The 26,269-nt window shown below is 47.1% G+C and overlaps 1 protein-coding gene across 1 annotated transcript; it reads left to right on the forward strand.

Moving 5' to 3' along the window:
• The first annotated feature begins 12,691 nt into the window (after positions 1-12,691).
• Positions 12,692-23,928, forward strand: LOC125942847 (chitotriosidase-1-like). The gene is made up of 5 exons (XM_049661092.1): positions 12,692-13,021; positions 15,068-15,340; positions 17,854-18,222; positions 20,969-21,202; positions 23,692-23,928. The coding sequence occupies exons 1-5, from the start codon at positions 12,692-12,694 to the stop codon at positions 23,926-23,928; spliced, it is 1,443 nt and encodes a 480-aa protein (XP_049517049.1).
• Positions 23,929-26,269: the final 2,341 nt, after the last annotated feature.

Below are 26,269 nucleotides of genomic sequence, written 5' to 3' on the forward strand. Positions count from 1 at the left end.
AACTAGGCCACGCTGGCGAGCGAGAACGACGTAACGGACTCCCGCTCCGTCCGAGCCATCCCTATCCTACTCGCGCGGAACGACCCAGACCCGGCCGAACGCGTTAGCAGTCCAAATAAACGAGGAGGGGCTTCTGGCGGCGCAAACTCCGGCAAATATCACCCACTACCGCCAGACCTACCACGCGGCGCCCAAGTGCTAGTTTCGAAGGCGCACACTAGCTACGCCCTGACAGAGACGTGCTCGACAAATGGCATCCTTGCAAGAGGGACCGCGCCGTATCACCTCGGGCAGCAAGGAACTGCACGACTCCAGCATGGGAGTCCAGGAAACCGAGGACTCGCCGACTATGATGCTGCTGCCCATACATCACCGGTCCCTGCTCGACGTGCCACACAGGCGCTCGACCGTCGACGAAACACATGCTTGGGAGTGCCCCGCTACAAAGAACCCCGGCAGAAATACATGAAGCCGCACATTATAGGATTTTGAAACATTGGATATTGCCCAAAATCGTATTGCCCAATATTGCCCAAAAGGTCGAGCCGGCGTAACGCTGCCTGCCCTCTGGGACTTCGAACGCGAGGCGGGCATTAAGCATCGTCTGTGATCTGCTCCTTTCCCTTCCATTTACCCGACTCCCATTATAGGCCTTCGAGGCAGTCCTGTAGAAGAGTTGCGATCTGGTTCAGTTGGTACATATGTTGAGAATGAAACCAGTCAAATCACGAAAAACAGAGGAGAGACGTGGCACACACAATGACCTGGACAGTTGGTAGTCCAGTCGTTGTGTGCTCCATGTCTCTCCTCTGTTCTTCGTCTTTTGACTCGTTAATTCTCAAGAGGGTACTCCCTTTTATGTAAAGGTTTATCAATCAATCAAGCTCATTTTCAGTCGGCGTCAAAGTTTACGCACCGCAGGCGGGACAAAATGAAAGCGTAGAACAAATGTTGTTCGCATGCACTATACGCACTGCAAATCAGAGTACCGGTCTGCGTGACGAGGCTGCGAAAATATTCAGCTTCTTCTAATAGCCCGCGGTCCATCAACTTTTCACGCCGACTGTACATTGCTAGCGCTACATTGTTACCTCTTTTTCTCCCCCCCCCCACACACACCCATACATACATATATACATACATACATACATACATACATACATACTATACATACATACATACATACATACATACATACATACATACATACATACATATGATACCCAATTAAGCCGATTGATCACTCATTATGAAGTGCAAAACCTGCCACAATGCCCCCATTCAATTTGATCCGGCTGCGGCTGTTCCTAATCTGGTCCTCGTTTAGCATGTCGGACGAACAGCAAACAGCAGTTATTAGCTCCGACGCACTGTAATGCGGCCGACGTTACGAAGGCGACATATGACACGCTCCCATGCCTTGTCCGTCGCTGAACCGCGCAGCTAACGCTCGATAGTCTGCTGCTACCAAATCGGTACCAAACATTTCGTTTCTCATATTTTCTTTCTTCATCCCTCACATTTGCAGCTATCAAGCAGCATGACCGAAACGCCCAGTGCTATGAGCTATCATCCAATCCACGAGACCACGGGATTATGAGCGTCGGCGGACCTGGGCCTAGATTCATAAAGAAAAGTTCTTACGCTAGAAATATTCGTATAGGAGCAACTTCCAGTCATTCTTGATGGCGGACACATTAGCGAATGGCAAATAGCATGCACTTACAAACGAAACGCTTTGTGAATTCTGCTCCTGTGAAGTGTGGGTGCCGAGGAACGCATAGCCACGTATATATATGGCACGATTGGGCAGAACAACCAGCTGCTTCACCGAAGTGTTATTGCCGCCACTGACTTCGCAATCTGGCGTCCGAAAGCGAACCGGCCACCGCTTCCTGGCATGTGCGCGGCGACTGCCGTATATGGCGCGAGGCTTCTTTTCGGGAAAACTCATTCATCTATAAAATATGTGTGAGGAGCAGGAGGAGGAGGAGGAGGAGGAGGAAAAGCGTTATCAAATCTCGTTCTCTCGCTTTTTTTTTCTTTATCTCTTGCTCGGCCAGCGTGCTGCTTAGCATGCAAACCAGGCCCGCACGCGATAGCGTGAAGAGATGGTCAAGGATGAAACCTTAATGGGGCGCTAAACGCATTCGTCGTCGTCTGTATTCTGTTCGCATTGAAAAGGAAAGTTGCGAAGCACCTCCGACGCCAAGTTTGCGAGCTGGCCGACCGAGACAGCTGGCGCATTGGTATGCTGACGCTGGCGTCGAACGCGGAGGTGAGAGGGAAGAAGCCGCTACACGCGCCTCTGCCTCCAGGAGTGTGGTTATATTATACGCGACGTACACGGCTATGGCGACATTGGCGAACGCGGGGGCTTCTCTTTGCGCGGTGTGCGCCATACAATGCGAAGACTTGTTCCGGCGTTCCGAGTATGTAACACGGCGGGGGCATTTTGAGAAGCTCGTGGATGGCACGTCGTTTAAATGTAGTACGTTATAGTAAATCCCGTGTTAACTAATAAAATGAAGCTGGGAAGCCCCGCTGCCGGGTGATTAAGTCGCTAGTGTAACAGATTGAAGTATATAGCCAAGAAAACCTATAAACACTGCTATAGACTCTGCACGATGCATAAGAATGGCCTTATTGGGAAGACGAAAGGCAAGTAAACTCGCATTTGTTGCGCCAGGCGCTGAATCTCCTTAATGTTTCGGGACCTCCCGTATAGCGATTGTTCGGAACCAGTCACCCGTGCACGACTGGTTCTGCCAATATATGCGGTAGCCTATCAAACGAGATTGGTCCAAATCGAAGCGAGATTTTGAGAAACTACTGCGCGTCACACAAAGGTGTAATTAAGGGGGAAGATCTTGCAGGCGGCGTTAACGAGGTGGCGTTAACGGATTCGAAAGGAAAGCTTCGCTTTCGAAAAATGGGCAAGCGTGAGGTCATTCTAAATAATTTACTATGCTTGTTTCCACGTATCAGATGTTTTTTTTTTTTGTATCGGTACCCTGGTGGTGGAATGCGTTGTGGCGTCATGGTATGTTGTCACGCTACGTACCTGCGAGCGTTGCGACTGCCACGCGCGAGCGCAGTCAGAAGAAACACGCGCAGCCCTTTTTTTTCTTTTGTTGTTTTCTTCTTATTTTTGTTTGTGTACGTGGTCAACGTCATCATACTTAGTCTCATTGACACACAACGTAAGCAAATATTCCTCTATGCATATCATGGCGCCGTGATATAATGTTGATGATCGCCAGTAACATTAACATCAAATTAATATACATATATCGAATATTTCGCAACCTTCAAGCGTCTCAAGCGTGATCGTCTTACGGGCGAGGAGCATACGATAGAGTTGCTATAACTTCAAAAATATGGGCCAACACTGCTTTCACAAAGCGCGCGACAATAGTGAGACGACGAAGACGCGTTCCCAAGGCGGAGAGGAAGGACGCGGTATAGCGACTGCAGCCAAAAACGGAAGGGGGAAGAAACATTCTGTCCGGTCGTCACAATCTGTCCCGTCAAAGGGTCAAAGAGAATGAGAGAGAATATTGTGTTAGTGATTTCTAAGCTACTACCTTATGCTATGTGTGCGAGTTGGATCCTGCTTCTGGCAGTGCAGAGGTTTGGAAGAGGATACGACACGCTTTAAGTTGAGCTCCACGCTTCGTGCTTTACATTCGCTCATGACTTTGGACGTACCGCACGGGCAGGAACCGTCGTGACAAAGTTTATAAAACCCAGCTAAACTATTGTTGCATTTTATTGTTAGCCTAGAAAACTGGCTCATACAGCCTACGGATCACTGCCCAAGAATCGGGGTGATAAGTAGAAATCACGCCAGGAATTAAAATCCCATGACTAATAATAAATGAGAGCGACGTGAAAAAGTTGACATTGCATGTTGACGTGCAAAGAACAGCAACAAGAGGAAAGGGAATCAGGGCGCACAATTTCAGGGGCACAAAAAAGAAGAAGAAGCAGAACGCGCAACTTTAAATGGGCAGATAGCGAGAGCAATAAGTTGTGTTTTATTAGTAACCTGAGCTTCTAGAATGCCAAAAAAGCCCCTTTTACCGCGATGGGAGGCTCGGCAAGCCGGAAAATACGCGAAAACGATAGACAGTTGGCGACGCCGCCTTGAATTTTTCGCTTGCTTGCCAACTAGCCATAAGGTCATGAATTTTGACAGCATCGTGGATCCAAACGAAAGCAGAACAGGATTTCTGAGATTCAGGCCAAGACTGCGGAGGGAGCGTTCCAAAATTATTTGTCTCGAAGCTGCGAAGTCACAGAAACACGAGGGCCCGTATTTATAAAAACAGTTTTTACGCTATAATGTTTTCCTAAGAACAAATTGCAACCAATCCTGATGGTGGACATATTATTAGAACAGCAGTTGTCAACAAACAGCTTTGTGAATTCGGCCCGAGATCAGTAGTTTCGCTTTCATTTTATGCTTGAAAGAGCACATAGACGAAGGACTTCAGGATGGTATGTATTTGGGGCTGGCTGGCGCCTAACTGGGTGAACATGGGTGAACAGCTCAGAGACTGGACACAGCAAGAGTGACAGGACAACGTGGTGACAAACAACCGCATATAAGGTCGTCGTTCAGGCAATAAATTCAGGGCCCGAACTCACAAAAAAACTTCTTAACCTAGAATTTGTTGCAATAAAGAATTTTAGCCAATCCGGATGCCACACATATCAATAGTGAAGGCGGCCAGCCCATGGCAAAGTTAACTTACGAAAGAAAAGCTTTGTGAATCAGGCCCCAGTTTATTATTATCCGCGAGTTCTCCTCGCTCTTGCTGTGACCTGTCCTTACGCTGTTTACCCATCGCGCATATTATGTGCCTCATGCAGATCATATACCGTGGGTGCAGAAATCCCAGTGTTGCATGGTCAAAGTCTTCTCTGTGGAATTAATTTAATACCTCCAAATGGGACTGTATTTCTGCAAATCACATTTTTGTTCTCTTTTTTACTGAGATCACTCTCGTTAAAAATTACTCTGTTTCCATATTATTTGTACAATATTCCCCCATACCATGTCTCAGTTATTCTTTCAAGTTTTATCTCACCTCCTCCGTTTAGCTGCCGGCTTCTTGAGAAAGCAACGGTGGAGGACCTTCTGTTCGTCGCTGGATCCTCGACAGCCACTGTCTCGGATTTGGTAGATAGTACGATGTCTCGGTGCTCCTCCGCAACGAAAAACCCTTTCCGTGCTCTAGCACTTTACCAGTCTCTGACGGAAGTGAAGGTCGCCGAATACGTCTGTTAGAGGGCTACCAGCTCAGATATTTCAACGTGTATCCCATTGGATTGACCCACACCTCCTAACTAAAGATGCACGTCTTAACCTTCCTTTCACGATGCCGGAATTGGACACTGCACTTGCTGCTTCGTGACGCTCGTCTGCTCCTGGACCTGAAAGTATTTCAGGAACTGTTCTGTGCCACCTTGGCTTTGAAGATTGGAAAATCCTGCTGTCGTACTATAACGCCACGTGGTTGTTGAGCACAGTTCCGAAACAGTGGAGAACCAGCCGTTTGGTGGCCCTCCTAAAGCCAGGAAAAGTGCCGCACGAACTGTCATCTTACCGGCCAGTAGATTTAGCTAGGTGCGTTGGTAAGGTGATGGAACGGATGGTGCTAAATAGATAAAGAGTGGTTTATGGAAAAGAATATGTGAGTGATCAACAGAAATGATGAACGAATTTGGGACGTGTGCCGTCTGGTATAGACAGGGTCATGGATCCCGTATCGACGATCGAACACTAAAATAGGAGGCACCGACTTGTAGGAGCAGTTTTCTTAGACATAAAAGGTGCCTATGACCGTGTACTTTACGATGCCATTCTTGATGCTCTCAGTAATTCGGTCATTGGCGGCCGTCTCTACATGTGGGTTACCTAGATGGTCGCACAGTCTTCATGTCCATGAATGATGGTGACACGAGAAGACACGTTGTTGTCCGTGTAGCGCAATGAGGAGGTGTGCTCAGCAAGACCCTTTTCAATGTTGTCCTTATTGGCCTTGCAAAGAAATCCCTGATACAGCATGCATCAGTACCTACCCCGATGACATGTGCATGTGGGCGTCCGGAGTCACGCAACCGCAGATTCGTGCAAGATTAGCGTCTCAGTATCTGCAGCGCCAAGCGCTGCAACTGGCCACAGGTAAGTGCACTGTGATAGCGTTCATGCGGAATTTTATGTGTCCGTACTCAATTGCTATCAACGGCAATGTTATTCCATATGTGACCCACGACAGATACCTCGGCGTTGTCATTGACTGCGGAGTTTCATGGTCGAAGCATGTCGCAATGTTAAAGAAACAATTAACTGCACTTGCTGAAGTTTTTCTCTTTCTGGCCGGTATGAAGTGGGGACCGTGTGAGCATTTGTTAGCCCCGGCTGTACCAGGCTCTTTACGTCGGCTACATTCGGTGCAGCATGTCAGTTATATAAAGTATGAGCGCGTCCTGTCCGCGTACGCTGGAAAATGTCCTTGCACAGATGCAGAGAATATGTGAAGGGGTTCCACGTTGCTCCTTAAGTTATGGTACAATTGAGGAAGCTCGCGTCACCCCTGCACCTGTCTTTCTACGATGCAAACCTCTTCGAGTATTCCTGCGGCTGCTGGGCCGTTACCGACGCCACCTCTTATCGACACTTGCCGACATACGGCCGGACTTACGGCCATTAAATTCTAAGAATACGCCATATATATATATACCGCCATACTTTGTCCCTGCTGACCTTCAACATAGTCCCTCATGAGTTATGTCCAAAATACGGGTATGTCTCTCTATTCCCGGTATTTATAAAAAAATTGCGAGTACCTACCGTGGGCCTCAGACATCTAACACTTGAATATATGTCTAAAGAATGTGACTACTCGGTGAATGCCTCAGGGGTGATACGCTTGGGAAAGGAGCCTGCGCTCTAAATTCCCGTGGAAATCCTCGTGAGCAGAAAAAAAAGTGACGTTTCGGTCGCTATGTGGCACCCCAAATGCACCTATTGAAGTGGGGACGCCTTCAGTTTAGAGATAAGACCCCTTTCCAAGCGTTGATGTCCCATAGTGGCCGAGCATCAAGCCGGGAGCGCGCTTGGACCTATTTTACCGCTAGGCACCCGGCGGCAGCACTTGCCTCCCACACCCGCAGCATGCTCTTCAACAAAGGCGTCAGTGGTTGAACAACCAGGCGCCCAGAGACAACCTTGTTTCTTTTTCTTAACCTATAAGAGAGAGAGAGATAAAATACGCTTATAAATAAATAAATAAATAAATAAATAAATAAATAAATAAATAAATAAATAAATAAATAAATAAATAAATAAATAAAAGATGACCTCCATGGTGCCTCCGGTGACGTGCCACATGTAAAAAATTACCAGCCCTTTCCTTTTGTGAAAATGAGGGTAAGTGAAGCTTGGTGGCAAGACGACGCTGTCGCAGGCGTTCCGCTTCATTTGCCCTAAACTCAGGATCGGCGGCTCTTCGCTGATGTTTCGCCTGGGCTTCAGAAGCCCTCACGCAAGAATCGGCACGTCGACGACGAGCCCTTAACCGAGCCAGTTCTCGGCGCCGTTGCTCAAACGCACCCCCTATGCGCCCCGTACAGATGGCAAACCAGCGGAGCTGAAATGTACGCCCCGGTACGAGCGACACGTGATTTCTTTCTTTCTTTCTTTCTTTCTTTCTTTCTTTCTTTCTTTCTTTCTTTCTTTCTTTCTTTCTTGTCGCTGGCTCATACCCGCATATCAAATGCGGGTATGCGCCTACACGTGATTTTATTATCGTTAATCGTGACCCAACTGACGAGCATGGGACGTTATTGACGTCATGACCTATCAGTCATGTTATTCATGCATTCGTATCCTCCCATGCCAATTTCAGTATATACCAAGTGAACGAGACGCGAGTTCTTGACAGGTTTTCGATAGGGTTTTAGCGTGACACCAGCACCCCCGCCCCCGCCGACACTTGTGAGGCAATACAAGCTTCGCTTGAAAAGCTCCACGCATAATACCACGCGCTCGGCTTATGCCCCACAGTCAGTTTGTGCCAGTTTTGAAGGAAACCATTGTCTCCATCATTATTATGAGCGGTGGGAGGTACAGCTGACCGGCGATACCCTGGCGGGACAACAAGCTCTCGTCCAGCAAGTACGTCGAGCAGCCATGGCCAGTGGAGTCCTGGAATGAGGACACCACCCACTCGTCCTCAAGATCAACGATCTGAATGGTCTAAATAAATGTTTTGCTCTCTCTCTCATCATTATTATAATCAACATCATCATCATCGAGTAAGCGAGCAAGTGTCCCGCTGCTTGTCACTGCGCGTTCGAACCAGGAAGAAGAAGAAAGGAGTATACGTACAATCGTGCGTCGTACGTGACGTCGAAGAAGAAACAGACGCACTGTACTCGCGCTGCGTGTCCCAGCACGCGTCGAAGAAGAAAGAAGATCAAGAACGTTGATCCTGACCACGGTCATCCCGTCACTGAGCCCAGTCGTTTGCTCCAGAGGAAGAGGCCGGGTCCTGTGGTGGTCACGTAAGCGCTGTGGGGTGCTCGGCTAGGTGTTGGGCGGTTTAAGCTCGATTCTTGGCAATAAGCTACAGAAAGCTGTACCGTTTTCACTGATACCGTCAGTCCGTCCTCATGACAAACAGCTCGCCTGGCCAGAGGCGCTGCCCCTGGTCAGCTTCTGTCCCTCCTGAACAAATGCCCCTAGAAACCTTCTTTTGTAGTGGAGTGAGTAGCATTCCGGTGGTGCTAGTACTTATGGATGGTGGCTCCATTCGCATCAACAACCCGCAAGCAATTCAGGCGGATCTCCAAGCTGTGACTCATCACTATCTGCATATCACAGACGTTCTCCAATTTGGGCGAGGAGGCATCGTCTGCAGATCGCCAGACGAGGCATGTGTAGCAAATCTACTAAAACGTTCTTCGTTTGGCTCCGTCAAGGTGAACGCATTCAGTCCGCCTCATCTGGTATGCACGAACGGAATAGTGCGTGGTGTGGACTCTCGACTGAGTCAGTCAGAAACGCTAGAAGAGCTCTCTCTCTGTGGTAGGTGTTATTGCCATCTATCGGTGCAACCGCATGACTGATAACGTACGTGTGCGTACAGAATCTGTGATTGCCACGTTTGCAGGTACATCATGTCCGTCAGAATTGAAAATATGGGGTCGAATTCACGAAGCTTTTCGTTCGTAAGTGCTGCTTACCATTTACCAGCCGCCTTCGCTAATGATATGTCAAACACCACCAATGGCTGATACCTCCTGCTACGAGCAGTTTTAGCGTAAGAACGTTTTTGTGAATCCGGCCCCCACTAGTTTTTCTCGTAGATCCTCTTGCATCGCGCACGTTACGATGCCATAGTTGTGCGTGTTTTGGACACAGCACGGGTGGCTGCAAGTCTGGTCCTCGTTGCTGCATCTGGGGTGAGGGACATCCGGACAATGAGTGCGTCACTCAGAGAAGTGTTGCCTATGTGGAGGAGCCCATCAATCTAATCCTTCCGACTGTCCTTCTCGAGCACAGGAAATTCAAATTCTTGAGGTAATGGATAAGAGGCGTTGCTCCCGTAGAGATGCTACTATCGCTGTAAAGGAAAGATCACATGGTTGCGCTAGTGTTGTGGCGTGGCAGCCTGCAGTCATGAATTCAGCAATTTCAGAAGCGATTGCAGCTGCGGCAGAAAAGTCGATGGCTAAGGCCATGAAACGGCTCGTTGAAAGTGCAACTGATTGTATATCGCAAGTTGTTTCCGCACAATTAATGCAACTGCTGCAGGCAACTTCCGTACTTCTTACAATGTCAAAACATAATGCGGTACCTAAGCTGCCAGTGGGAAGTAGGGAAAATGTTAGGCCTTAATTCTTTCCCTGACAAGGAATCAAATGTAGCTGGTCCCAGTAACTTGGAGTCCGATGATGCATCGACCATGGATGTGGACTCGCGGACCCCCAAACAACGTGGGTCCCCTATGAATGCTGCCTCAAATTCTGGCCCCCATTCAAAACTTAACAAATGCCCTCATGTCGCCGAGTTAACAGACTCTATTTTGGAGAGATCAATCGCCACTGCGGTGCTCTCGCCGCCCGAGGGCTGACGAGAGTGCTTCAGTGAAATTGTCGCTCTATACTTGCTGCTTCAACAGATTGACTTCATCTTACACATCAATTTTGTCCGGATATCATAGTTTTACAAAAAAAACTTTTTTGTATACAGGAAAAAAATTTTACTTGACCAATTATCTGTTTACTCGCGTCTATTGTGGACCGATTAAAGTTGTTTCACTCACTCACTTGAGGACTGATCGATGTTTTCGTTTGCACCGTCCTACTAGTGGCGGAGATATTGTAATATTTGTTTCAACTATGTTTTGCTGCATAACAAAGTTAGCATTCTTGTTAGTGGCCTCAGACAGCGAAGTACTTGCTGTGGAAATATATTTGCCTGGGCGTAGACTTTTCCCAGTCGTAAATTCCAACTTTCCTGTGGGGGTTCAAGACATACGTTCCTTAAATTCAATTCTAGCAAACTACGGAAAAGATATAATATTAGCTGGTGATTTCAATTCACACCATGAATCATGGGGTAAAAAAGGGACCAATCTGGTAAGCGACTGTGGGAGTGGGCACTAACTAATGGGTTTTCCTGCATGAACACTGGAGCAGTTACGTTTCTACGAGGACAGTCTCGCTCTGTTTTAGACGTCACGTTCTCTGGAACAAATATTACCGTATCATCATGGTCAACGATGGCCTGCGCCACAAACAGTGACCACCTGCCTGTTTTTTTTTTTTTTTTTTTGAAGTGGTAGGCCCGCTAACTTCTCCGGAGCTTCAAAAGAGAAGTTTTAATAATTATACTCGTTTTAAGACTTGTTTGAGTGCAGCGTTTAATTCAATGAGACATATGAGTTGGAATAAGAAGGCTGATAGTTTATGCTCGGTATTGGAGGATTCTCTAAAACGATCTGAATTTGTAACACATTCGAGTAAAAGCAATAGCCCTAGCAAATGGTGGAATGACGACTGCACTAGAGAATATATGCTACAAAAGGGGGTCGCGTTCTCGGAATATTACGACGTCTGAGCAGGAATCAGTCGGGAATGCGGAGAGACACACTACTAATGATACAGAGCATGTACGTCTGGCCTATATTAGAATTTGGATGCGTTCTGTTTTCTGGAGGTGCCGCTTATAAAATTCGTCCCCTTGTTTTAATAGAACGGGTTGCACTCCGCCTCTGCCTTGTCCTCCCCAAATTCGCATCGAATGCTTTGTTATACCTGGAAGCGCGAGTGCCCTCATTAATGGCTAGGTTTCGGCTACTGACAGTCCAAACCTTTCTGCGACTGCATGAATCACCCCTTAGAAGACACCAAACAGTGTTTATCAGTCAGTCCACTTTATTTTTAAAGTCCACTGGCCCCGTTTTCATATGCGCCACAGGTGGTTTTTGCGCAGGCACTACTCGAGCCATTGAATGTTAAACTCTAAGATAACTCCACCAAAGTGTACTGCCATCTCTCTAGAAATAATTTTGGTAACATCTACCCAAATAATGCAAAAATTTTATCTTCACGAATTCTCAATGACTTCTTGGATGATCACTTCATGCCAACGCTACAATAACTACAGATGCCCCACAAAGCAACGAAAGGCCGGCGTAGGAATTTTTATTTTCATTCGCTAGATTGGTCCTATTCGATTAGACTTCCTGATTTTACACCTATACACAGCAGAATCCTTAGCTGTAGTTTTAGCACTGCGCAAATTTAACCCCTCTCCTTCATCAGTTGCTATTATCACCGACTCACTCTCTCTGTGTTCATTGCTTACAACGCGTAGTGACTCAAAATCTTGCAAGAGTTATATCTTTTGGCTCCGTCTCATTTGCGTTTGCTTCGCTTAATTTGAGTGCCCGGGCACAAAGGTTTGCCTTTGAATGAGTGTGCAGATTCATTAGCAAAGGCTTCCCTGGGTGGTCCTTTAGTACCTGCCGTTCCCTGAACCGCCTATATCACTGCCGCTAGGTTTAGGAGATTAACAATGATGAATGAGATGTATAATTCTAGCATGGCTTCGCATTCTGACTACCACCATCTACTATTCCCTTGGAGTCGTAAATTCTGCCCAACACGCAAATTAGAGACTACATTAACGAGACTACGCTGCCGCATCCCGAAACTAAATTTCTATACACACAGGGCTCGTTTGGCGGCATCTCCTTTGTGAATACAGTGCCGCCAACCAGAAACTATTGACCACTTTCGCTTTGCTTGTCGACGATTCTCCTCAGTAAGAAAAAGGGTGCTCGAGGTCACTATCAACAAGCTTGGCCTCAGCATGAACTTCTCCGTCTTGCTTTCGTTTGAAGCTCCCGCACTGGGGTACAGCCACCAGGATGTTTGCACTACAGTGCAAAAATTTATCCTTGATTCCAATCGGCTGCCTTCCTAAAACAATCAATTATAATTATTAATTAGAACACCGAGCAGAATTCATTTTCCTTTTTTTACACTTCCTTTTCTTTATCCGTTTTCTCCAAACCGCCCAATTCTTGACCGATCCCCCACGGTCGGTATGTCTCATTTGTGCAGAAGATCATCATCGTGCGTGTACGTGATGGACACCAGGGTCACGATGCCTGCTGGTGAGTCCAAGGGGGTCTTCGTGGCTTTCGCCAGCTGCGGCCTCCTCGTGGTGCTCGTGCTCTTCCTCTCCACGCTGGCCCTCAGTCAGCTGGGAGCCTTTCCCTGGACCGGCGGCCACGGACACGCGTTCGCCAAGGTCGGACATCCGGGGGACGCTGCCCAGATACAGGATTTGGTCACCCCGGAGGACAGCTCGACCACGGAGGCGCCACCAGTACACCGCCCGGTCGTGCCTCGAAACAGGGACCGCGGATGGTTTCCGTTGCTGCCCACCGAGCTGTACACGAACGCAAGCCACCAATATTTCTGCTTCTACCAGGTAACGTGAGGCTGCGAGAGCGCAGACCAGTAACGAAACTGAGCACTGACACTCGCAAACGAGTGCCAAACGAAGAGAAAAAGCACGCCGTGGACAACTATGCCCGCACAGAGCCTCAGACTGATAATTATAAGCGGACACTATATCAGTGTCTATACTGCTCGTTCTCATTCTCAGGAGCAATACAGTAAAAAAAAAAAGAAAGAAAAAAGGGCACACATTTAGGGGCGTATCCTCTAACCCCTGCAGGTGGCATCCTTGTAAACGGAAATTTCGGAAGGATGGGAGGGGTAGGCACACTGGGCACATGACCCCCCCCCCCTCCCCGCCTTTTCCCATGTTAATTCAGCTTATCAAATGAGTGGTCAGGGAGATCCACGTGTATTGAGATAGGCAGCTTTGACTACGTGTTAGCGTAGGATTTATGATTGTTAAAGCGTAATCTATCTGATGGCATCAGAGTAGTCACTCTTATATGATGATAGTACGGTATGTCTCGAATATTTCTAGCTCTGCTGTATACTGCTTTACAGCGCATATATTTATTACGTGTTCAATTCGCATTAGAATTTTATGGTCTTTAATCCAGTATAGCCGAAACACGCGGGACTAATTCAGAATGGGTTATAAGACAAAATTTGTCTGGGGTGACTGAGTCGGCTGCTTCACGGTACAAAGCAGCGTCCTATACGATCATGCACATCTGCGAGCTTTATTGCATATAGTCAAATAATATATATATACATCAACGATAAAATGCTGGTCCCGGTTGAAACGTCGAAATAAATTTGTTGTATTTTTCAAACTGGACTTACTCCAGTACCGACGCGCTTTGTGGCCACTAAAACGCATGCCATTACTAAAATAGGAAATTACTTGATGCACAGAGTTAAAAGAAACGAACGCAAGGTTTACGGCGAATTTTGTTGTGGGGCAAGAGAGATCCTAAATGCTGTAATGCCTTTCTTTCCCTATAGATTGTAGGTATTGTACACCTGAATAGTGCACCCGGGATATATTTACCCATGAATTAGGGGCATTATAGAACATTACCGGCGTACAGCACACATCCTGCTTAGCAAATATTCGTAATTCCAACGTTGACGCAAGCCGTGATGGAAGTACTCTGAGAGGTCAATTAGGGTAGTGAGCCAAGTTATGGCTTAAACAGCAATACGCCAGGGGCCGGAATCGAATCAGCGAGCTCACATTCGCATTATCTGCGAGTTTGATAACCACGGGTGGAAACAACTTGAACACTGCCAGAGCGAACGTATACCATCTCACTAGGAAACATTTATCTTAGATTGATTTTCTGACCGCGTTAGGAAGGCATCGATCTTGGAACAATGTTTCTGGTCATTTCAAGACACGCTGCTGCAATAACTAAAAGCGGTGTCTGAACTTTGTAGAATTCCGGAAATATTCCAATCGACACAGCAATGCTCTCGCAAATTGTTTTTCTCTGCAAAAGAAATGGCCATTGAATTTCGACACTTGCTGTAGACGATCCCATTCGAACTTCGCACGTGATTTGGGACGTGTTTGTGGCCTGCAGGAACTATACCATTCATGTGGTTGTGGGGCCTTATATAGACGCGTCGAATCTATTTACTCCGGACATTCTTTATTGGTAGCCGCTGTGTTTATTCAAGAGGAAAAGAAATAAATAAAAAGCGGTTTCTTAAAAACGCCCGTGTTTCCAGCTCACGGTCCCTCGGGGCACTGGCTGTTCATGTCCAATTCCGGAGCTTCAGAGTGTACACCTACAGAAATAAGACAAGTTCTTCGCAAATGTCTAATATTAAGCGTATAGGGTACTTTCGGTTCTCGAGCATTCCTCTACGGTAGTTCCTTATGTCGTCAATTCGGTATGGAAACTACAGGACGCCGTTATTCGGAGGAGAAGCTGCTCAATAACAGAGGTGGCGTGCTGTTGAACAGTATAGTTTTGAATTTATAACTTCTCCTTTTTTTGTTTGCGCGTATAATCGTGACTACTGAGAGAAAGCAGGGGCAACTTCAGAGGCCGTGCTTTGCGCGCAGGCGCGTGCTGAGAGGCCCGAGTCGGCGGGTCTGCTCTTCGGCCTGTCACTGTTCCCCTACCATCTGTGCACGCACGCCGTGTACTGCTGCGCGCACCTGAGCGAGCCATCGCTGCAGATCGAGGCGCCCAGCGATGCGCACGGATTTCCGCGACACCTTCGCGGCCTGAACCCTCACCTACGGCCGCTGCTGGGACTCGATGGCAGGATGCCCGCCGCCATGATGAGCGGCTCTGACTGGATTTTCCTCGAGAGCGCCGTCGTGTGGCTAACGGTACGCGTATGCATTTAAGTAATCGTTGCGACGTGCCAATGCGGCAGCCGCAGGTTGCCGTGGCATCCGTTGTCTTTTTTCGGTAGAGCATGCGATGAGCGCGGCGAAAGCGCGGAGGAGGAATTAATGCACTCAAACATAGCGCGTCATGATCGCATGTCTTGATGACTTTTCGTGGCTTCAATTGTGTTACGTAATGCTTATTCTTAGTTCTTTCGTTCCTCCGTGAAGCGCACTTTGTAATGCGATGACGAACAGTTGTAGCTGTACACTGGTAGCCGCGCAAGCGCTGTCTCGTGCACGTCTGATCATAAGATCGCAGCTTTTGGCTGCCGAGCAAGGTGGCCGTATTTGTCGTGGATGGAAAACGCTAGATTGGCTCGATGCGCAACGCAGTTTATTTCCGGACCAAATTGGTTCAAGGGAGAATAAAGAAATATCATAGCTTAAGTGTCGTGGCTATTGTTTAACCGCGGCAAAACCATCCAACGCACCAATGCTGCGTTAATTTACCACTAATGATTTTCTCTGCAACGAGCACTAATATAGACCATGTGGCATCAAAGCGAAAGAAGCAAAACATCGAGAAAGAAAAAAAAACATATAATGTGAGATACGCAGAAGTATCTTTAAATGCCATCCACTCCGAGGAACAGTATATCCTTACGTGACAGTGCTACTGCTATCATGCGTGAGCATGACAATCTCAACCGACATATCTTTTTCGCCTCAAGTATCTCTGCCGTTGCCAGCTGTTGTTCAAAGAAACTTTCCCGTATACGCAAAAACCTCTTAACGCTGGAATTTATTTGTGAGAGGAAATTCCAGCCGATCCAGATTCTGGACGTATTAGCGAAAGTGGCCGGCCAATGGCAAACAATAGTTACGAACAAAAAACTTCGTGAATTGGGCCCGAGAATCTCGCATAAGCATAACAGCCAAGTAAGTCGCAAGAAATACTAGAGGCAAAATAGATGCGCTGGTTGAGTTTGTCATGCGTGAGCATGACATCAGTCACACTGTCACATAAGGACGCGGTTTCTCGGAGTTGAATGGCTCTAAGTCCTTTTACATAAGTTAGTTTTCTCCTTTTCTGCCCCCCCCCCCCCCACACTTTTTTTTTTTTGCTTCTGACGCCTTCTTCTCACGTGGTATATATTTGTGATCCTTCCGGAATGCAAAAATGTGTTGAATGTTAGCGCTACGTTGAAGTGTTTCGGCATGCCTTCGTCCGTTTTTGCGTTGTTAGTATGTCCGTAGTATATTGCCAACATGACCAAGCCCTAACACTTTCAAGCTGAATAGCCAAAACATGCTGCTGGTATAACAAATATGTCATATTGATACCGTGAGCAAAAGCTTTGTAAGCCTGAAATGAAGCAAAAATTAAATACGCGGGTGGAGACATTTTTTCCATTCCCGCACCAGCTACCCATCATGTTATGGATTATGAGAGTTTATGGTCGAGTACACAGTAAGTTGTCTATCAGCAAAGAAGCTTTACGCTGCACCGTAAGGGATCCAGGCTCAAGCTAGCTAGTTCAGAGGGCATTTTCTGCGCCAAACAAGTATCCCAATTAGAGAAAACTTTAAAGTCCGCGTCATCGGAGTAAAGCACAGGTGCCGCGGTTTGCACTCGGAATTTTTGTTTTCAGCTCGTGAAACACACTTTTGCGTCAAATAAATGCAAAAAAAAATTTATATAACAATTTCAAAGTATAAACCTATTTACATAAAAAATTTTCAATATAAACCTATTTACACTCGTATTCAGAAGTGAGCTTCGGCACGACTTACCGAACCGCGCACAGCGCTGCCTCTTGGCTGAACAAGACAGTGACCTTTCATATGGCTAGAGAGGCCTATAGGACGACTTGTTCACTCCAGTGGATTCGAGCTGATGGCGAGAGCCTGCTGGCTGCGAAAAATTCGTTCGATATTACTGTTAGGTGTGATTGAAGAGCAGTAAAAGCTTTACTTGTTCGAGGAGGAATGCCGCGTGTAGGAAAATCTTCGAATACGGGGGCTACCCCCGTATTCTCAAGAAATTCTTGACTCCAAGCTCTTTCTCCACTCTACAGAACTGAGCGAAGCGTCACCCCTCGACTGCAAAAGAACCTCTGCTTCTCAAGAATTGCCGTGAAGTGTCAATGAAGCGCAGTGATTCTGCAGGTCTTTCGAGGGATGGCGCTGACATCCGTTTTCTAGAGTCGAGATGGAATGCTGAGTGGGTGAACGCTCTTGAATACGGGAGTTAGTGTATCTCTCTATAGTATCCCTTTAGGCTTCCGCCGAGGTCAAGTAACACCGCTTTTCGGTGGACGAATTCTTGGGAGTAGTTTGAAGCACACCAATGACGCGAGAGCAGTTTTCGTGCAGTCTCGGTATTGTCTCCAGTCCACCCACTGAATATCGCCAGCGCGGACACACTCCTCGACTACATAGTGCCGCATACACCACTCTGCATGTCGCGTCCACGTTTTTTTATAAATATTTTTTTATTTGTTCTGCAGCCCCGAGGGTACCAGGGTGCCGTGCTCCTGTGGAAGATCTCGCTGGAGACGCTGGCGGCGCGGCGCGGATACCGCGAGCTCTTGGAGCGCGTGGCCCACCGATTCGACCGAGAGGGCTTCGTCCTCAGCGTGCTCGTCGACACCGGGGCCAGCCTAGAGCAGCGGCTCGACCTGAGCGAGCTCGACGCGGCGCTGCCGGGCGGCGGTGACCACCCGACGGCCTCCCTCCTGCTGTACCCGATAGTGGGCGAGCCGCCCGTGGATCGCATTCGCGGGGTCGAGGACGCGCGCTCGGCGGTGGTCTACGAGAAGAACAGGCTCCGGGACGCGATTAAGCAACTGCAGTCGACGCTGAGACAGGCACGTGTGGTATGCTTGTGCCCCAATCACACCGAAGTAGTTTAAAGGAACACTAAGGAGAAAAACTAAGTTGACCTGTATTGCAGTAAGTTACCTTTCTACAATATACCATTGCAGTAAGTTACATTTCTACAATATACCGAAAGGTTCCCCCTCTTCGTCTTGACAGACGGCTTCGCACGTAAGAAAAAGGAAAAAAAAAGACAGGTGGCGACGCTGTCGTGAAGTTCACGCACCAGCTCGCTGTGACGTCATGGATTTTGACGGCGTCTCGTTGGGGGCCGATAGCCTTTATTGGTTAAGATGGAAACGGCACTGTATTCTGAAGGAGCCAAATTACTGAACTTGGGAAGTTTCGAAAACATTTACTGCGTCGTAACGGCAAATACATCGAAGTCCGTGTCATCACGCTGACGTGTCAGCGCTGTGGTTTTGGCGCGAAATTAAAAAAATAGAAGTTTGGCCTTCATTTTTTTTAGTAGTGATTAACTTTGTACCGCCAAATTAGTGGTAAGAGAGTTGTGAAATAAAATTTTATTAGTGTAAATTTATTTAGCGTTTCTCATTTGTGTCCACTTTAAACGCCAAGTGCCAATAACATGTCGGACGGCGTAGAAAAACCTATTCAAGATAGTGTAGATCTATGGAGAGGCCTCCATGGAATACATTACGTTCGAAATCGAGCGGATGGGTAACGAAAGAGTCGCAATAATCTCGAACGCCATGGTCTAGGGTTTGCCTCATAACCGCTAACCACCAGGTGCCCGCATCGTGTGCTTAGGCACTACTTAAAGGCTGTTAATTAAATTTAAAAACTTGACAATTGGCCAGTCCTGCATCTTGGCCAATATTGTTTACATGATATAGTCCTTAATAACCAGTTGAGCCATAGTGAAATTTCATTACAGTTGACCTTTAACGCTACTCGAATGCATGTTGGTGGGCTAGTCGGTTAGGATTCATTAACAAATTTGCAGTGTGACTATTAGAGGAAGGATGAGAAGGAATACTGCACACACAGTGCATTTAGCTGAAAGTAATGGGTGGTTTGTGTGTCATCTTCCTTAATCTGTCTTTGCTTATAGTTGCGCTGAACATCTTAATATTTAATACCACGCTATTTCTATCTGATTGCAGGGTTGTTTATGTTAAAGAAACTAGACTGCATGTTACCACAAAAGAATAAGGAAAACTGAGTTCTCCTTATTCGACCGTACGAAGCCAACTATATGAAGCCAAGGAAAGCATCGACGAAATTAGCCATGTTATTGAATTGTATAATTAATTATAGACTAGAGTTTATATTTTAAAGAAAAAAAAACATTATATTTTTGCCAGAGGAAAAGGTAAGCGAAAGTGGAAGAACATTGCCGCTGGTGGAAGCCGAACATTCACAGCAGACGCACGACCCATGCGGTTCACTATGAACTGAGCTGCACCAACAGCTGACCCTACCTCCAAATTTTGGGTATTTGTAAAGGTGTATGTCTAATTTATCCCCGTGTGTGTTAGCCAGCGCCACCCGAGGCCATTATAACGTCCATTACAATGTGCTTTAAACCGCAGGCGTCCGACGTAGTGCGTGACCTTATGGAAGCGTGCATCTGGTTAATGGACCCTCGCGTATTGCATGAACGCACCAATGCTGCCAGAGTCAAGAGGGTCCCGCCGACTCTGGTAGACTTGAGGTCTTATATATGCGCACCTACCATGGCCTCAACGTTTTTCTGTCGCACGAGCACACTGCGCTTGTCTTGATATTTTTTTTTCTTTTTTTTTTCTGCGTCAGCTACTCAAAATGTTTCAATGTCCCATTCGAATTGCGCATCGGTGGCTTTCATGTTGTACAACACGCCAGCGTAAAGCCCGCAATTAAAGCGACGAAAGGTGACGCTGTCTTTTTTTTTTTATCGACCTATTCTAGCACTTCAGCAGTAAAGGGTGGACAACGGCGTTGCCCCTTCATTGTTGAGTTCAAATGAACGTTAGGGCTTAGTAACTGCAGCGCATACTCCTGCAACGGCTAGCGGCTCAGGCGCGCTGTTGGTGACCAAAGACTCACTGGTTCTGTTGCTGACTGCGACGGCTATATTCTGATGTGAGCGAAACGTAAAACTCGCCTGTTCATTCAGAATTATGTTCATTAAATATTCCAAGCTGGTCAGAATGAATCCTAAATCTTTCCTACGGTGCTATTCATCGCTCCAGTATAGGTTTTGGATGTACAACACAGTATCAAAATTTATTGCTAATGAGCATACGCTTAGACGTGAACGTATACACATGGCTCAGTTTCTAGGCATCAGTAGATACTGACATGCAGAGGAAGCAATGTTATTGAAAAAAGCACGCGTTTTTTGTTTTGTTTTTAATTTTTGAGGTTCTTGAAAACATCTGCGACTGGAACGCCCAAATCCGTGGGTTGGAAACTGTGGGTTGGAAAAAGTGTCCCATTAAGCAATAATATGAGGAACCCCCTAAGAGCCGTATCTACTGAAAAATTAATCTATAAAAACAGAACAAAATGTCAGAGAAGGGAAGGCTGCTTGGAACATTGTAGACATATAGTATCAGCTTGGATTTCTAATGTCATGAGTAATCTTCTCTTGAACAGTTAAGTGTTCTCTAATATACTATTCTCGGGTGCACTTCTTCTTCGCCCTATTCCCAAGGCGATTTTGTGCGCTGTAATAAGTTCGATATGTGCATTCGTTTTTTTTTTTCGATTGCAACAACTTTCTTTAATTTCGAGCAGGAACAGCAGTCTCCGTCCACCTCGCTAGGCGGCGCTGATCGCGGCGACCGTCCAGCGGGCGCAAACCACTCATCCGCCGACAAGCTGTGCTACGTGTTCTCCTTCGCGGGCATCACGTACAAGTTCTGGGACAGCAACGCTACCGGCGTCCAGGAGCTGGTGTACGGGCCGGGAGACCCAGGCCCCAGTACCAAGACGCCCGGCGAGCGTGCCTACTACGAAATCTGCAACGAGGTACGCCTTAACGACTTTGTTGAAATGACGCAAGTTTAGCTCACGGAGGAAGTTGTAGCTTTGCCTATCGGTACCTTGCGCCGAACCTTTCCGCAGTGACGGCGGTGCCACAACACCCAGACTAGTGGTTGGCGGAAGAAACATGGGAGGGACGTGATGCTCGTTCGCCATGACACTTCTTATTTCTTATTTTAGGCAATAGTGTCCTATAAACGTGAAAAAATGTCAAATTGCGCATGCTCTGAATGAGCCGGCGTGTTAGCTGTTGATATCGGAGACATTTCCAACCTTGAGTTTGGCATCACTCAGATGAGTGATGAAGCACTGGTGAACGTCGTCTCGCTTCCTTCACATCCCTAGCGACTGGTGCTGGCGGCACTGGAATGATAAATTAGAGCGTCGCAGCGCCCTCTTGCCGGTGCAAGGTGCCTATAAGGTACAGCCAGGTGATGGGCTCGCTACTTAAGGGCCTAAGCCGCGACATGACACCGCCTGGCTGTACCATGGGTAAATCTTTGCGTTGACCTGCATAGCGAGGCAGCTTGCCCCAATCGTCGCTACTATGCGTAAAATGACATGGGAAGAATGAGTATTGTCGGTTGCGCGGCGTCTCCCAGGAAAGTGAAGCCAGATTGAAGTGCGAGAAAATCGTCCACGAATTGTTGAATCCTAAGGGTCTCTTCTCCGCACATGCACAATTCCGATTGTCGCCACCATGATTTCATGTTGCCGCGTGTATATACGCAGACCTTGTCTGGACCGTTAGTTACGTATAAGATTTAGCACTTAAGGATAGCTACCACTCAATTCATTGCAGTTGTGGCTCGAACAAGAGACACGTAGAATAGAAGATACACAGAAAGTAAAAACAGCGCTAAATTTATTTATTTATTTACTTACTTACTTATTTATTTAGTTTGTGATGGTTCAGAATCTCTTGACTAGCTCATACTGGTATGAGAATATATTTGACATATAATGAGCGCAAAAAGTGAACACAGATCGAGAGAAAAGAGGGTGGATACGGGACACGAGTATATGGGAATATACTCCCGAAGCGCTTCTTGCACGGCGCTTCTTCTAAAAGAAACGACTCCACGACCACAGCCAAGACTCCAAAGGTCACCACCTGCGCTTATTGTGTGAAACGTGTGAAATATGACCCATGGAGTGACAAGATATTAAAGAACTGAAATTTGAGCTAGTCGGTATACGGGTTCATCGTGGTGTCTTAGACGCCAAGCATGGACAGAAGAGAAACGGACGGGAAACGTTGCTCTCTTCTTTTGTGTTCTGCTTGGCGCCTAGGATACCTCGATGAAGATACTGGGACATGAGTAGACGTGTTAGCACATGCCTCTCTTGGTAGAGAGCCCGTTTTTTAACATGTTCTAGGGCCTTCTTCCGAAGGATATCCCCAACGCGCACATGATGTGAAACAGCGAAGTGGCCGACTGTCCGACTCTCATGCGTGAGCGCTTAGAAGCGCTCGTCCCTGAAACGATGAAGTCCGAATCAACCAACTTGGAATGTTTTGTACGAGAAGATAACTGGCGTGCGGCAGCATACGAGCTAACACAGAAGCGGTAACTAGGGCTAGGTTTGCATTAAGATAATTGTCGTTACTATAAGAACACGCAACAAATGTTGCGCAGGAAACACAGCTGAACTATCAAATTCATTTCTCATCATTTCGATGTAAATTGAGGTACTGCGATGCGTATCACAGAACCATAATTCACGGGTACCGTCTGCAGTGCAAAATACAGACAAAATTGCTCCCTCATAAAAAAATAAACTTATATAGTCTATACATTGCTTATAGACCAATGTTGATAACCCCTTTTCGTTTGGTATAATTCCAGTTTATAATCTTCCATATGCGTTGTTGGTAGAAAACATATATACATTTTGTCAATGAAAATAGTTGTCAGCCCACAAATTCCGCGGCTGTCTGCAGAATTTCAACGGACTGTGTAAGCGAATCAAATTTTCGTAAGCGCTCATAACCTAGTTTTCCCGAACGTGCGGTGCCTATATGATTGGGACGAGGGGAATTAAAGCGTATGACATGCGCCTTCAAAAGTGCCATCAACCTAGACTAACTGAATGATAAAACAAAAATGCCGGCTGAACGCATCTCAAGATGAAGGTCGACGTTGACGCGATTAGTAATAAAGCAATGTAGTGACACACTTGCATGGCTACCGCGGAGACGCATCATGTATTTGGCCTGTATGCAGCCGGGCTCCTGCAGCAGGACACGCGGCATCACTCGGCGGCGCCACCGCAACGTCCGCAGGTGCCACTTGCACCCAAGTGCACCTTGGTGGCACCCAAGTTGGCGGGAAATGGTTATATAGATATATAGATAGATAGATAGATAGATAGATAGATAGATAGATAGATAGATAGATAGATAGATAGATAGATAGCCCCCTGGAAAGTGCGCGAAATTCCCTAAGAATGTGAATATCCTTAAAACGCAGGTGTGGGATTCCAGCCAGGTATACGAGTTCGGCGTCGTCTCCAAGCAGGGCGCCAACTGGGTCTCACACCTCACCGAGTTCGTGGTACCGCCACTGGCCCGTTACCTGCGCGACCAGTTCGGTGTGCGCTGCTTCGGCGTGTGGAATGCCTGGCACGACGATTTCGCAGGCGTCTGCGGGGGCGGACAGTACCCGCTCATGAGGAACCTTTTCGGCGTCTTCTCCAACCGCCGATAGCCTGTGCTCCCCCGCTAGATCCTGGCGATCCTGTGCGCCTGCTCCTGCTCCACTAGATCCTGTGCGCCTGCTCGTAGTAAAGATTGTATGATATACCGTTCCAGTTGCTCGCAAGGGGAGGCCTGCCGACTATACTTTGCTGCTTGAGTGCCTAAATTTCTGAGAGTGGGCGCGCTCGGCCCCTCATCTGGCGATTATAGCACCTGAACCACGTACCCATCTATGTAGTACACCGTCATTTGTATGAATACCACATCCGTAAGGCAATGTTATTTAGATTCTCCGATATCAGAAGCCGAAGAAGAAACACTTTGTTCCGGCATAGTGTAATACAATAGGGTTGACAGTATCATCTGGATCCTTAGCCTATAAGTGACTGTAGTTTTGGAATCCATAACATAAAATTCATCATAAATTGGAATCCAAAGCGAAAATAGTTCATCTCATGTGCGTGCTTATGGTGCAATATTTGAAGATATTTTTTTTTCGAAGAAGCAGGGTATTTCATTTGAAAGTTTCCCACCGATAGAGAACGCTGACCGTATACACCGAGTCCTTGGAAAGTTATGTTCAGCCTGCCTAGTGTTTCTTGTATAGGAGTGAGAAGTATCGAAGGGAGATCTGGCTTGTTCGGGGTTAGTAGTCTATGAATGAAGACAAGGGTGCTGCAGTTCCGAGTTTGAATTAAGGGTGTTATATAACTCTGCAAAAAGCATATGTGCAGTAGGCGCGTCCTTAGTGTCCTACGCAATTATTTTCGCAGCTCGTTTCAAAATTTTGATCAAAGTGTGTAGTATTAGGCATGACGAATGTTAATTCTCGCACGCTGACTCCTACATATTTTCTTTCAAGTAACTTGGATACCATAACCAAACGCAAGTAGGCACATATGCAGGTTAATTCTAGCTGCAGCAGAACTGTACGTTTTGAAGCGAAAGCTTCCTTAGGCTACCTCGGGCAGCCGTCGGCGACTCAACAGTTTTCACCTTGAGAGCTAGAGGTCAAACCACAAGAAAGTTATTATCGGACCACAGGACTGTGGTCCGATAATGTCGGACCACAGTCCGACATTATCGGTGTGTGTGTGCGTGTGTGCGTGTGTGTGTGTGTGTGTGTGTGTGTGTGTGTGTGTGTGTGTGTGTGTGTGTGTGTGCGTGCGTGCGTGTGCGTGCGTGCGTGGTGCGTGCGTGTGCGTGTGCGTGTGTGCGTGCCTGCGGGCGAGTGTTATCAGACGCCGGGTGCGTCGGAGCGCATTGGCCGCGCGTCCTGTTACGTTGGCGGCGCCAGTACGTCGAACCATCGGTCGAACTATAGCCGCTGTTGTTCTCGCCAACGTGACATAACGTGTGCGTGCGTTCAGGCTACGTCGGACTATATTTAGGCCTTTACAGAGCCCTGAAAGGAGACATCGCCGCCGTTGCCCGAGTAGAGTTGGGCCCGGCTGCGAGTTGCAACCAAGTCTCACTACTTTACTGATCACCGCAGTGTATTCATAGACATAAAAAAACTGCTGAATAAACACCGTATTCATTGAAAACATGTCTGTATATCATTGCGAAACCACACCTCGGCCACAGCTAGACATTGGGCCTAGCTAGGGCAGTGAAGCTTTCGCTATCAACCAGGGTTAACCAAAGCTTAAACCACACCAATTTTTTCAATCGCGAATATATCCTGGCAAATTGCAAAGCGCATCATTCTAAATACAAAGGGATATGTTGTTGCTTTGCAGACAGCGAAACTTGAATTCTGAAGCTGCGGCGGCTGGATTTCAACGTAAACGAAAAGAAAGTGTTTCAGCTCTCTGCAAGGGTCAGCCAGTCACATTGGACCGGGGCGAAGATTTTGTTTGGTCCTTGAGCTATAGTCAAATAAAGCCGAGAGACATTCCAGCCGTATATATACGGGCGCGCGCATAAGGTGTAAATCCGCAGTATTGCCTATATGGGACACAGCAGCTTCCAACCTTCGCTGCCCCTTCGCTGCGCTGTTCGTTCGGCTATGTATACGCATGTATATACGTCCAAGCCGGCAGTCCGATGGATTGGGGTTAGGCTGTTGGCTGCTCGTAAAAGATAACTCCGCAAGCCAGGGAAATGTTGAGCAAGAAATGGATATGACATTCTCGGCGCAGCTATCCGCGAAAAATATAAAAAGAAAAATTCAACAATGAACTTTGTGAGCAAGAACAACTAGAAGAAGAAAGCGAATTCGCTATCTCATCAACAAGACTCTGCCTGGTGGACCAAGTGCGAGCAGAACGGGTCATTGACGGCAAGAATATCGACGCGACTGAAATCCTGTCTCCACAGTTATATGACGCTCACACGTGTTGAGGCTT

Source organism: Dermacentor silvarum, chromosome 1 (genome assembly GCF_013339745.2).
Source record: "Dermacentor silvarum isolate Dsil-2018 chromosome 1, BIME_Dsil_1.4, whole genome shotgun sequence".
In the NCBI taxonomy this organism is placed as follows: Eukaryota; Metazoa; Arthropoda; class Arachnida; order Ixodida; family Ixodidae; genus Dermacentor; species Dermacentor silvarum.